The 14,481-nt window shown below is 48.1% G+C and overlaps 1 protein-coding gene across 1 annotated transcript; it reads left to right on the forward strand.

The window, feature by feature from the left end:
• Positions 1–12,614: 12,614 nt before the first annotated feature.
• Positions 12,615–13,807, forward strand: PRSS23 (serine protease 23). The gene has a single exon (XM_056858490.1). It carries the CDS (start codon positions 12,633–12,635, stop codon positions 13,749–13,751), a length of 1,119 nt encoding a protein of 372 aa, XP_056714468.1. The 5' UTR covers positions 12,615–12,632; the 3' UTR covers positions 13,752–13,807.
• Positions 13,808–14,481: the final 674 nt, after the last annotated feature.

Here is a 14,481-nt window from a genome sequence, read left to right on the forward strand (position 1 = left end):
CCACTCTTCCTCCAAGGTATTCAGGCAGCGCACCTGGTTCTCTCTTTTCTGTTTAATCCTCACAACGACCCTGTGTGGTAGGTGAGGCCGAGCGGGAGCGACTAGTCCAAGGTCACCAAGTGTCATGGTGGAGTAGGAATTTCATCCTTGGCCTCTGAGATCCCAGTTCAACACTCTAACCACTACGCCGTACTGGCTAAGTACTAATTCCTAAATCACCAACGGATGCTTCTCGATGGTACCATTGCCGAGGAGGCTCACGGATTTGAATGGTCTTACAATAAATAAAGTCTCCCCATGTTTAGAATATCAGGTGTTCTAGCCTAGACTTTACCTTGATGCACTAGCTTTCTGGATGCAAGGATTTTTTGTGTAAGGAAACATTCAGTCCTGTGAGCTTCCATCTGCAGCTTGAAATGCTACAGTCGGATGAAAATAAGTGGCTACAGAATACCAGCAACAATGTGGCCCATGTGCTGCCTCTCACTTTCTGCTTTGGGACCTCCAAGCAAGACATTACCATAAAAAAATTAAAGTTTTTTTAACTTTAACTCCCGTTACAGTCCAGAAACAAGTTTACTGCCTTATTTGCTATTTCCTGAGAAAAAGGGCCAAGACTCCAACATGCAGATTAATCAGAGGAAGAAGGAGGAAGAGATTGCAGCTGAAAAGACAAGTCAGTGTAGTGTTGCAGTTAGATTATCCGACTAAGACGAGTTCAAATTCCCACTGTGGCATTTTTATTTTATTTAAAACATCCTGCCTTTCTGCCCACTTAGGGCTCTCAAGGCTGCGAACAGTTAAAAAGACAATACAAACCAACTAAAAACAGTGCACATATGATAACCAACAGTTAAACAAGAAGAGTCAATAAGAGAATAACAGAAGGAACAGAAAAGTCTTCGCCTGCTGGTGGAAGACAATGATCAGTGAAGATAGATGAATCTCCCTCTTGGGGAGGGAACTCCTTAATTTGGGGGCCAAGACTGAGAAGGCCCTTTCGTGGGTTGCTACCCATCTAGCCTCAGATGGCAGAAGCACCCAAAACAGCACTCCTGAAGATAGCGTAGTGGTCAGGTAGGTTTGTACGGGAATAGGAAACATTAGGCCAGTAACTCTCCTTCACTCTAACTAGGGTTGCCAGGTCCCTCTTCACCACTGGCGGGAGGTTTTTGGAGTGGAGCCCGAGGAGGGTGGGGTTTGGGGAGGGGAGGGACTTCAATGCCATAGAGTCCAATTGCCAAAGCTGCCATTTTCTCCAGGTGAACTGATCTCTGTCGGCTGGAGATCAGTTGAAATAGCAGAAGATCTCCTGCTACCTGGAGTTTGTAGTGAAAACGCTGGAATACGTCCGGAGCCGCATTACCATCTGTATCTCCGTTGCCTGAAGACACATTGACATTGATATTGACTAAAATATGACTCTATGTCTTACATGAACTTTTTTGCACTTATTATCAGCAACTCCAGCTGATTTTTTTTCTTGACATTGTTATTTCCTTGCTTTGTAACCCTTGTTGCTTAGCTTCATTTGTACATTTATTTCTTTGTAATAGAGTTACAGCCTTCGCTGTTTTGCTGCCTGCTATCCATTGCTTATTGTTTCATTCAATTTTTGCCTACTACTGTTTTATTTGCATCACTACCTGGAGGTTGGCAACCCTAAGCTAATACCTGGAGGTTGGCAACCCTAACTCTAACCTACCTCGCAGGGTTGTTGGGGGAAGGAACCCTGTCAGTCCCCCTGACCTCCTCGCAGGAAGGGCGGAATAAAGATAGCTGAGACGGAAATTCTTTGGCACGTCTTTATCAGAAAGTGTTGCAATCCAAGGATGCAAGCCTGCCCGCGGGCTGAGTTTTCTCCCCCCGCAGCCTTTTCTTTGGAGAGGGATTAACGTTTAACTTCTTATCGCCCTGCAAACGCACCCCAGCCTGTGTTCCCTCGCACTCTTTGGCCTGGCTCAAAATAGAACAACTATTGCTTGTTCTTGGATTTGGACTGAGGACTACCGAAGGAGAGCTGATTAGAAGCAAATGTCCGGCACTTCTGAGCCGTGCTGGAGGGAGGGAATGAGAGAAAGCCGTGCCCGTGGGGAACGGGGCGGGGGGGCCGAGGATATTATGTCCGGCATTTTGGAAATGCCGGCACAGATTGGCTGTGCGGCTCCTGAGAAAACAGCTGATTACCATCGCGCTCGCTTTATTGGGTGACACCCAGGAGATATTAGCGGTTTCCACCAGCTGTCAACATTTTTTTCCTCCTTTCATTGCAAAATCGTTGGGCTGATGCATCCTGTAAGGTCCTTGAATGCCTCTTAGAAATCTGTATTCGCAATACAAGGCCTGCTAGCTTCACAGTTGATTGATTTTAACTATTTATTTAGGAAAAAAATTCTGCCACCTCTCCAGGACCCAGCCCAAGTTGGCTTATAACACCGAGATGGCTACAGATGGCTACAGAGAGCCAAAGGGGTGTAGTGGTTGAGAGCGGTGGTTAGGAGTGGTGGACTCTAATCTGGAGAACCATGTTTGATAGAATTATCAAATCATAGAATCATAGAGTTGGAAGGGACCACCAGGGTCATCTAGTCCAACCCCCTGCACAATGCAGGACATTCACAACTATCTCCCCCCCCAGTGACCCCTACTCCATGCCCAGAAGATGGCCAAGATGCCCTCCTTCTCATCATCTGCTTAAGGTCACAGAATCAGCATTGCTGACAGATGGCCATCTAACCTCTTATTGAAAACCTCCAGGGAAAGAGAGCTTCCCACCTCCCGAGGAAGTCTGTTCCACTGAGGAACCACTCTGTTAGAAATTTTTTCCTAATGTCTAGACGGAAACTCCTCCACATGAGCGGCGGACTCTAATCTGGTGAACCAGGTTTGATGCCCCACTCCTCCACATGAAGCCTGCTGGGTGACCTTGGGCTAGTCCCTGTTCTCTCTGAACTCTCTAAGCCCCACCTACCTCACACGGTGTCTGTTGTGGGGAGGGGAAGGGAAGGTGATTGTAAGTTGGTTTGATTCTTTTAAATGGTAGAGAAAAAGTAGCATATAAACACCAACTCTTCTTCTTACAAAATACAAAATAAATTAGAAAAATTTAAAGATGTTTATTAAAATCCAGCATTACAAACCCAGTCCCACATAAAAACAGAGACCATACAGACAGACTCCTGACAACTTAAATTAACCATTTCCTGATTAAAATAGTATTAAAAGATCAATTCCCCCTTCAAGATAGGACACTGTGATGGCTACTGGGTAGGGTTGCCAGGTCCCTCTTTGCAACCGGCGGGAGGTTTCTGGGGCGGAGCCTGAAGCGGGGTTTTTTTTTTGGGGGGGGGGACTTCAATGCCATAGAGCCCAGTTGCCAAAGCGGCCATTTTCTCTGGGGGAAATGATCTCTATCGGCTGGAGATCGGTTGCAATAGCAGGAGACCTCCAGCCAGCACCTGGAGGTTGGCAACCCTATTTGTAAGCAAACACAATATGTTCCTCCTTGCTTTGCAAAAGAATCAACAGAAGGGAAAAGAGAACGAGCGAGGGGAAGCTTGGGGTGGGTGTCGGGGAAGGGAGAAGGAGAAATAGAAGGGGGAATAAAAAGGAAAACCTGACGGCAGACTGGAACCGCCAGCCCCCCCTCCATGCTTATCAGTTCTCCTGACCCTCCAGTGGCTGCAGCTGTGGAAAACCATTTCCTTTGAATCAGGGCTGCCGGTTACAAGCACTGCCCCACAGTGGTCCTTCCCACTTTCTGAAAAGCTCAGCGGGTGTTGGGGAGCCCTTATTTAGTGCATAAATACAACCTTGCTTAATTTGAATGGGTTGCCCCGTCCGACCCGTTGCCCATCAACGGTTTCCTTTGCAATTGCTAGAATCCTTAGATGACAATCCTAAATTCTTCCATAAGCATGCACTGAAAGGGGGCTTAAAAAAAAAAATACAGGTTTCAGCCTCTAACCATTGTGAGGACAAAAAGGGAGGTCAGGCTGGCTCTGAGTAGGCTTCCTCGGGAGGTGGTGGGCTTTCCTACCTTGGAGGTTTTTAAGCAGAGGCTAGACGGCCATCTGTCAGCAATGCTGATTCTGTGAACTTAGGCAGCTCATGAGAAGGAGGGCAGGAAGGTTTGCATGCCGCCCCTGTAATGTGGAATCGCTGACAGTCCCCGGGGGGTGGGATCCCCTCTGTGGGCGCAGGAGCTCAGGGAGGTATACATGGCTGTCCCTTCCCCAGTTTAACCTCACAACAACCCTGGGAGGTAAGTTAAGTTGATTGTGATTGGCGGAAGCTCTTCGTAAGTAATTGGGGACTTGAGCCTCCGTAGTCTGACATAATAACCCTAGGCTGGCCAGACCCTGGTCTGAGTCTGGAATCCCCTGCCCCCAGGTCCTTTGCTTGGAACAGCAGCTGGAGAATTTTTGTTTTTAAAGATGGCATCCCATGCACCTTTTGTTATGTCACTCCCGGTGAAAAATCCAGAAGTGAGCAAGGGTAGGTCTACGAATCACCATTTCTAGCAAGCGCTAGAGCTGCCCGATGTCACTTTTAGGTTTTTACCGGAAGTAACGTAACGGGGCATGCACCGCCGTGGCCCGCCTTGTCCCCACCCCTAAACTTCCTGATGGTCTGGCGACCCTAAATAACCCCCACATCACACAAGGTAGGCTTGCCAAACTTGCAGGGCGGGCTGCAGATCTCCCAGAATTACTACTGATCTCCAGACAAGGTCAGCTCCCCTGGAGAAGATGGCTGCTTTGGAGGGTGGACTCTATGGCATTCAGGCCTCACTTCGAAAAGGATGTGGACAGAATCGAGCGGGTGCAGAGGAGAGCGATGAGGATGATCGGGGGCCTGGAGACCAAGCCCTGCAAGGAAAGGCTGAGGGACAGTCTGGAGAAGAGGAGGTTGAGGGGGGACATGATTGCTGTCTTGAAGTATCTGAAGGGCTGTCACTTCGAGGAGGGCATGGAGCTGTTCCTGTTGGCAACAGAGGATAGGGCTCGCAATAATGGTTTTACATTGCTGGCCTAAAGGTACCGGCTGGATATTAGGATTTTTTTTTTTTTTTACCGTAACAGTTGTTCAACTAGGGCTGGTAACCTCCAGGTACTAGCTGGAGATCTCCTGCTATTACAACTGATCTACAGCCGATAGAGATCAGATCACCTGGAGAAAATGGCCGTGTTGGCAATTGGACTCTATGGCACTGAAGTCCCTCCCCAAACCCCGCCCTCCTCAGGCTCCACCCCAAAAACATCCTGCTGGTGACGAAGAGGGACCTGGCCAACCCTATGTTCGACAGTGGAATTGGCTACCTAGGGAGGTGGTGAGCTCCCCCTCACTGGCAGTCTTTAAGCAGAGGCTGGACAAACACTTGTCAGGGATGCTCTAGGCTGATCCTACATTGAGCAGGGGGTTGGACTAGATAGCCTGTATGGCCCCTTCCAACTCTGATTCCATTATTCTTTTCTATCCCACTGAGGTCCCTCCCCAGGATCCACCCCGAAATCTCCAGGAATTTCCCAACCCAGAGTTGGCACCCCTAACACTCAGTCTCAGCAAAGTGCAAAAGTCCAGCAGAAGTGCTGAAAGAGCAGGTGAGCAGGGCGGAGACCCAAGCCTGGATGGAAAAGAACAGCTCAGTCGGTTCCCCCAACATGTTCCTTTCCAGCGAGAATCCAAATTGTATGTGTGTTTTTTATTAGCGAAGGCAAACAAGAACGGAGTTGCTCTTGAAGTCACTTGGCCGGCTGGTCCCGGAACAGCACGGTGATCCGATTAGTTTCGCGGGTGGCTGCGCTTCAGCCGAAGTGCCAACTTACCTGCTGGGTCTAGTGTATGTGTTGGCAGCTACCCTGGGCCCGACGCGGCCTGCAATCGGGTTCAGTTTTTCCAGCGTGTCTCCTCTTGTAACCTTCAAATTGGCAGGGATTTGGGAAGGAAGGGACCCCAGAGAGGCGGCTTTCCTGAACTCCCCCGAAGTAATGCCAACAGACAGCCTACAACGGAGACGGATTGTGTCTAAAATTGGGCCGAGGGCTCCCGTAATCCTCTTGACTGCTACCTTGACTGTGTTTCTAACAAGTTTGAGGGCCAAGGAAAGCTCTTTTGGTTATTTTGGCATGAGCCATAGCTCTTTTTCTCACTCCTTCTCTGTTCCCCGGGGTTAATCATTCCGGCGTTTTCATTGCAGTGGAAAAAATGCCTTCATTGCAAAATGTAATGGAGACAATTTCTTCTCCCACAATTTTTGCATTGTATGTTGCAAGGACGATTTCTAATTAGTGGGGTTGGAAGAAACACCCCCTCGATCCCAACCTTCTCAAAAGGGAAAGTAATTACGATTTGGCTCTCCTCTTTGAAGGGTGATTCATGGTGTACATGTATAAATATACGTTGTGTGTGTTCATATATATAAAATGGGGGGTTCATACATAAATGAATGCTTGAAATAAGCCACTGTTCTCTTTCTCCATGGTATAAAATTTTGGAGGGGGGGTCGAAGGAAAAAGGAAGTGAATGTACCCCCAATAGTAGGGTTGCCAACCACCAGGTAGTAGCTGGAGATCTCCTGCTATTACAACTGATCTCCAGATGATAGAGATCGGTTCACCTGGAGAAAATGGGCGCTTTGGCAATTGGACTCTATGGCATTGAAGTCCCTCCCCTCCCCAAACCCCACCCTCCTCAGGCCCTGCCCCAAAAACCTCCCACTGGTTGCAAAGAGGGATCTGGCAACTCTACCTAGGAGCCATCCTAGTGTCATATCAAAGACGGGCAGCCCATTCCTGAAGGGGGAATGGATCCACGTCAGCCCGGAGCGGCCGCAGCTCAAGGGGGCATTCCCAGGGCGAAAGGGCTGTGGAAGTTGCGTAAAGGCAGCTCCACCCCCGGGAACGCCCCCCCCCCCACACCATTGCAGGCTTTCCCTTCTGGGAAAGCTCTGTTGGCGTGGCTGCACTGGTGGGAGGGGGCTGGCAGCACCCGGACGCCAGGGTGTTTACCCCCGCGCTGGCGTGGGTGCCACCTTTTCCATGATAAGGTAGCACCTACGTCGGCGCAGGGTCACGCCGGCTCCTAAGGAGCTTCAGCCCCCCCCTTCAGGAATGGGCTCTAAGGGCTACCATGGGATCCATTGCTTTTGGTTTGGGGACAAGAGGGTTCTGTGTGATCTTGAATTTGATTAAATATTTATACCTTCTTTTTTTCTCTGAGGGGGGTTTCAGAGAGGCTTACAGCAGTACAAAAAAATATAATATAAATGACCAAGTTACATCTTGGGCTGATCGGAGAGCCTGTGGGGTGGTTGGGCAGCTGAAGCTGCTGTATACTGAGTCAGACCCTTGTTCTGTCAAGATCAGTCTTGTCTACTCTGGCTGGCGGTCACTCTCCAAGGTTTCGGGCAGAGGTCTTTCACATCAACTACTACCTGATCCTTGTAAGTGGAGATGCTGGGGATTGAACCTGCAACCTTCTGCATGCCAAGCAGATGCTGTACCAGGCACTGAGCTACGGCCTTTCCCAGGGCTCATTCAAGGATAAAAATGTGATACGGTAGAAATATGTTTATGTCTATTCCTAATTTATAATGGTGGTGGTGGGGGAAAGTGCCGTCAAGTCCCAGCTGACTTATGGTGATAGGCCAGGAATGGACACACTTCCTCATATCCTGCCCTTTATTTTGGAAGCTCGGGGTTGTATAAGTCTCACCTGGCATTTGATCCCCATAACAACCCTATGAGATAGGCTGAAAGAAAATGAACTTATGAGTCTCCCTCTCCTTCTCCAAATTCATTATCTTTTATTTACTTATTTATTGACCATTTATACCTTGCTTCCCCCCCCCCCATGGGGACCCAAAGCAGCTTACCTTATTCTCCAATCCTCCATTGTATCCTCACAACAATCCTGTGAGGTAGGTTAGGCTGACAGTGTGACTAGCCTAAGGTCACCCAGCACGCTTCCACGGCAGGACTTCGAACCCTGTTCGCCAAGATCCCAGTGCAACACCTTAACTACCGTATCACATTAGCTCGCACAAGTTGTTTGATCCCTTGGGGTTTTCAAGGAAAGAGGCATTCGGAAATGGTTTTGCCATTACCTGCCTTTGCATGGGCTGAGAGAGAGTTCTGAGGGAACTGTGACAGGCCCAAGGTCTCCTAGCAGGCTTAGTGTGGAGAAGTGGGGAAACAAACCCGGTTCTCCAGATTAGAGTCCGTCACTCCTGGGGAGGAGTGGGGCATCGAACCCGGTTCTCCAGATTAGAGTTCGTCACTCCTGGGGAGGAGCAGGGAATCAAACCCGGTTCTCCAGATTAGAGTCTGCCAATCTATATTACTCTGAGCTTCCGAAATGAAGGGCAGGATAAAAATGTAATAAGTTATAAATATGTTTTTTTACATCTGTTCCTAATTCATAATGGTATATACGTCTACTTCACCCTTCCTAGTTGCATTAAAAAAAAAAAAAAAACCCTGACAAGTCCAGGCAAACATTTTCCAAAAAGTTTGTGCAAGCTTTTTAACAGTACATTTGATGTCCAGGTTGATGGAAAGCCCAATTTAGGAGAACCTGGTCCCTTTTCCTGAAGATGTGTTTTCTGCAGACTGCTAAAGAGGTCCAACAGAAAACAGTTCTCTCTGGTGCCCTCTGCTGGACAAAACTGTACAATTGGAAGAAAAAGATGAGAAAATGAGCTTTAAAGGATGACATGACGCACCATTCCTTCTACTACAAGAAGGCATCTAAAGCCAAAAAAGGGAGTCGCATCAAACCCTATAAACAACAAAAATGAGTGATGCAGGGTTTTTTTTTTTTTAAAGAAATGCTTCCATTGTCAGACCCTAATACAGTTCTTCACAAACATTATCTCAGCAAGCTTCCTAGTTCTGTCTGAGCGCGATGCAAAAGGTTGGAAGCGAGCATATTAGCTTTGCGATTGTAAGAGGCTTCGTTGGCCAGTAATGTGCCCTGAGAGAGTTCTGAGAGAACTGTGACAGGCCCAAGGTCTCCCAAGAGGCCCCCTTATGAGCTGAATATGTTGAACTATACACACTATGTACACATACACCAAGTCCTACAAATGGGCGTTCCAGCTCACTCAGGGGGAGCTTGGCCATATGATCAATTGAACGCATGAAGTTGCCTGATACTGAATCAGACCCTTGGTCCATCAAAGTCAGTATTGTCTACTCAGACCGGCAGCGGCTCTCCAGGGTCTCAGGCAGGGGTCTTTCACATCACCTACTTGCGCTACAACTTTATAGCACTATTCCTGTGTTCAATACACTTCTCCTAAACCACAAATCTTCTAAGCCTTCATTCAGTTCCCAGGGAGCAACTGGTGAATCCTCTCCCAGAAGGTTGTACCCATGTTCCTGCTCTCCTGAGCTACAAACTGCACGCTCTAACTTTCTCTCTCTCAAATTCAGATTTTTCCCTAGGAAAGTACACATTGAGAAATGTATGAAATACTGTGATGGTTATAAAGATACAAAAGTGTGGAGAAAATCTCAGAACAGTATTTTGGGGTGGGGTGGGGGACACACACCAGTTTTTTTCTTCCTGTGAAGACTTTTTCCAGTTTTTTCCACAGAAAATTTGGCAATTCTGTGGAATACTGATTGGGGAAAAATTCTATGAATATTTTCTCTTATTAGTATGAAAGTATGAGTGGAATGCTGTTCGAGGTGAGGCTTTACTAGCTGAAAATGCCTTCTAAGAAATGTGTCGTAGGAAGATGTTATGACTGCCCAGTATTAGATAACGGTTGCTCCTGTGTAGACTGTCGACCTATCTGGCCCACTTTCAAGGATGGGTTTACTGTTTCAGTACAACTAATTCTGTCCACAACTGATGGGATATCTTCCCTGATGAGCAGGCACAAGCGAAGAGCCCGACAGTTTCAGTTTTAAGTCAAGTAGCCAAATTTTCTGTAACTACGAAGACTGCTTCTACATCCAGATAGTAAGGGTTCTTTTTATTTTCTAGTAACATCATAATTTCTGTTTTCAGCTTATGCTCCTCCAAACACATGGCAGAAAGGAAAGGAAGATGACCCTGAATGTAAGGTGACTCCCCCCCTCAAAGTTTATACACAAAATGGGGAAGGGAGAGCAATGTGTTCAGCCCTGACTCCCTTCGAGGAAGGACATAAGAAAGGCCCTGCTGGATCAGACCCGTGGTCCATCTAGTCCAGCATCCTGTCTCACAGCATGGCCAACCAGTTGCCGGGGAGGGCCAAGTGACTGGGCAAAGAGGCCAAGGCCCTCCCCTGATACTTCCGTTCAATTTTATTGATTTACTTAAATATTGATGCCCTGTCTTTCCTCTGCTCAAGGCGACTCTGCTCCTAGCATGGCGTATCAGAGGTATACTGCCTCTGAATATGGAGGTTTGAGTATGAAGGGTGGGGTAATAATGGGGAGAGCCCCATTATTATATTATACATTATTATAAGAACATAAGAAAAGCCATGCTGGATCAGACCCAGGCCCATCAAGTCCAGCAGTCTGTTCCCACGCAGCCAACCAGGTGCCTCTAGGAAGTCCACAAACAAGACGACTGCAGCAGCAGCATCCTGCCTGTGTTCCACAGCACCTAATGTAATAGGCATGCTCCTCTGATCCTGGAGAGAATACATATACATCATGACTAGTATCCGTTTTTACTAGTAGCCAGAAATACCCCACTCCTCCATGAACAGGTCCACCCATAAGAACATAAGAAAGGCCCTGCTGGATCAGACCCAGGCCCATCAAGTCCAGCAGTCTGGTCACACAGTGGCCAACCAGGGGCCTCTAGGAAGCCCACAAACAAGACAACTGCAGCAGCATTATATAATTTATATTATACATTATTACATGCTATATTATACATTATTATAAAGCAGGTAGGAGAGTCATTGGGGAAACCATGGAAGAAGACGAAAGGAGAACAATAGGAGAATATTAAGATGATGCTCCCCCAAAAAAACCCACTCCCAATTTGAGAGCCAGGGCAGGGCAAAACATATGTGTGGAAGTGGCGTAAGTAACCGTAGGCAAGCTTTTGCAGTCTCCTGCCTGCAACATGAGAATGCTTCTACTGGCCTACCTTGCAGGGCTGTTCTTGGCCCTGCAGTGATCACGCTTTTGGGTGATGAGAGCTCTGTAAGAAACATCGCTCCAGATAGAGCTAGAGTACAGTAAATGGTTGCGTAAGGAGACGAGTCTGCTTTTGTTGACGACTGGAATACATTTATTCATTTTTGACTGCTGCAAAACACCTTCTATAGGGCCTGGTTGTATTCTGTTCATACTTGAGGCATTTCAAGAATGATGCTAAGCTGCTCCAGCCATTATTGGTTTAACCCCAGCAGGGTTTAAATATGCACAAGCTGCATCTAATAGCCATGATTTGTCGGAATAATCCTTCCAAGGGTGTGGGGCAGGGAGGGGGGAGAGCCCTCTTTTTCCGCAGGGGACATTTTGGCTCCCGCCGCGCTTCAGCTGCCTGACTAATTTTCAAATAAACCCGAGCCCCACATTTTTCTTGACGCCGCTCGGATGCCTGCTGTTCTCTGCTGCTGGAAAGCTGGCTGCCTGTCCTTCATAACGGAGCTTGGACCGGTTGAAATACGATTGGCGGGGGGCGGAGGAGGAGCGCGCTGATGTGGGGTTGTGATGTGCTGTGGAAGGCAGAAGCTGCACGTTCTGTACTCTCCCCTGGCCCCATTTAGCACTGCAGGAAGACTAGTCCCCCCCCCCATGCCAATGCTCCAAAATAGAACCCTACACTTGGACATGCAGGTAATAGATGCCCTTTGACTTAAGCAGGGTAATAAACAAGATGATTACTCTCTTTAAGTATCTGGGCTGTCACTTAGAGGAGAACAGGGAGGTGTTCCTGCTGGCAGCAGAGGAGAGGACTCGCAATAATGAAGAAGAGTTGGTTTTTTATATGCCGACTTTCTCTACCACTTAAGGGAGAATCAAACCGGCTTACAATCACCTTCCCTTCCCCTCCCCACTACAGACACCCTGTGAGGTAGGTGGGGCTGAGAGAGCTCTAAGAGCTGTGACTAGCCCAAGGTCACCCAGCTGGCTTCATGTGGAGGAGTGGGGGGGGAAATCCAGTTCACCAGATTAACGCCCACCACTCATGTGGAGGAGTGGGGAATCAAACCCGGTTCTCCAGATCAGTCCACTGCTCCAAACCACCGCTCTTAACCACTACATCACGTTGGCTCTGTTAAAACAGCTTCACACATTCACAAAGCATAAACTGGTATGATTGCTGCTTTTGATGAGGTGGCACATTATGGGATTACAAAGAAGCAACTGTTTGGGCTCGATTTGGACAGAACAGAATAGTGTTGGTGGGGGAATTCCACAGTACCCGTTTGGCACTGGATTAGGGAATCTTGTTGGTCTTTAAGCTGCCAGTGGACTCAAATCTTGACTTAGCAGAAGGGAGTCATAGGATCCCACCCCCCTGGATTCTCTGAGTTAAGGTAGATTTAAGCCAGTATAAATTTGTGGTACCCAGTTCGGCATTTCTACCAAGGTATTGTTTGCATCGGGCATTAGCCTTTTAACCAATCAATAACAAGAACCTCCCTTCTGTTTTGCAGATCAGCGTTCAGCATGACGGGCCTGCCAGCGCTTATCTTTCTCCTGTGGACCGTGGAAGGTGGGATACCCTCCAGTTCTCATTGGAAGCCCACCTGGCCTTCTTACAAGGTCCCAGTCGTCATGCCGCAGTTGACTGTTAATTTGGACAAACCGCAGTTCAATGCAGAAGCCAAATTAGAAGTGGTATCCCCTTGTGGCCCACCTTGCCACAAGCGTTCCCCGTTACCTACCTATGAGGAGGTGAAAGACTATCTTTCTTATGAAACGTTGTACTCCAATGGTTCCCGTACTGAGACGGAAGTTGGCATCTACATCGTTACTAGTGGTAGTGGAGGGGCGCAGAGCAGAACTCGGACAAAGAGGCAAATCTATGGATACGATACGAGGTTTAGTATTTTTGGCAAGGACTTCTTGCTCAACTACCCGTTTTCCACTTCCGTGAAGTTGTCCACCGGTTGCACTGGGACGTTGGTGGCTGAGAAGCATGTCCTAACGGCCGCTCACTGCATTCACGACGGCAAAAGTTATGTCAAGGGAGCCAAAAAACTACGAGTGGGATTTCTGAGGCCCAAGCTGAAAGACGGTAGCAAGGGAGCAAATATCAGCAGCTCCTCAGAGCCCGAGAGAATGAAATTCCAGTGGATCCGTGTGAAGCGGACACACGTTCCCAAAGGATGGATAAAAGGGAACGCAAACGACATTGGCATGGATTATGACTATGCCCTGTTGGAACTCAAGAAGCCCCACAAGAGAAAGTTCATGAAAATAGGCGTGAGTCCGTCAGCAAGACAGTTGCCTGGAGGAAGGATTCATTTCTCGGGCTACGACAACGATCGGCCCGGAAATCTGGTTTACCGTTTCTGCGACGTGAAAGACGAGACCTTCGACCTCTTGTATCAGCAGTGTGACGCCCAGCCGGGAGCCAGCGGCTCCGGAGTTTATGTGCGGATGTGGAAGAGACAGAACCACAGATGGGAACGTAAGATCATTGGGATATTTTCGGGACACCAGTGGGTGGACAACAACGGCTCCCCCCAGGATTTCAACGTGGCCGTCCGCATCACGCCCCTGAAATACGCACAGATTTGTTACTGGATCAAAGGCAACTATATGGACTGTCGGGATGGGTAAAGACAGTGGACTTCCCCAAAAAGGCCTTGATTGCTTATCTTCTCTATATTGCCAGTGTGCACATGATTCTGTTTAATAAATACCTGGAGGCGGGGATTAACAGGGAGGCCTATCTTATTTGTGGTGATGATTTGTGTTAGAGGACAAGTGCAGTTAGAAGACATGTGTTTGGCAAAGAGAGCCGGGCGGATCCTAGATCGCAGGTTGACCTAAAATGCAAGCCTAGCCTTACACTTCTCCTCCCACAAGTCACTTCTCCCCCTGTTCTTTCCAGTAGTCTGAGTCAGAAGGCACATTCATGGTGCTCTTATGTTTATGTAGCAGGCCAGAGGTGGGGAGGAGGAGGAGGAAGAAGAAGGAAAGCAGGGCTACTTCGGAGGAGGTGGTTGGGTATCACGGGCAGGACTAAGCGCTAGTGAAAATTGGCCAAAGGTAGTCCAGGCCCTGGAGGAGAGCAAAGGGCGTTCCTTCTAGCAAATGAGATTGGCCCCACAAGGCCCAAGGTGGAGAAAAAACCACCACCAAACCTTCCATATAAGTCATATGAAAGAGATGCTGCTGATCGCAACATGCACTGATTGATTTCAGAAGTAGATGTTGAAAACCGTAGCTGTCAACCATCGCATCAGGGGAAGGCCTCTATGCCCCATTCGTTGGCCCTCCAGGACAGTTTGTTGTTCATCGTGCGAAACAGGATGCTTGACCAAGATGGACCACTGGCTTGATCCAG

This window comes from Euleptes europaea, chromosome 12 (genome assembly GCF_029931775.1).
Source record: "Euleptes europaea isolate rEulEur1 chromosome 12, rEulEur1.hap1, whole genome shotgun sequence".
Classification (NCBI taxonomy): domain Eukaryota; kingdom Metazoa; phylum Chordata; class Lepidosauria; order Squamata; family Sphaerodactylidae; genus Euleptes; species Euleptes europaea.

Bases quoted from the DNA above. Each gene is read 5' to 3' on its own strand.
- PRSS23 (XM_056858490.1), top strand. From the start codon at position 12,633: ATGACGGGCCTGCCAGCGCTTATCTTTCTCCTGTGGACCGTGGAAGGT.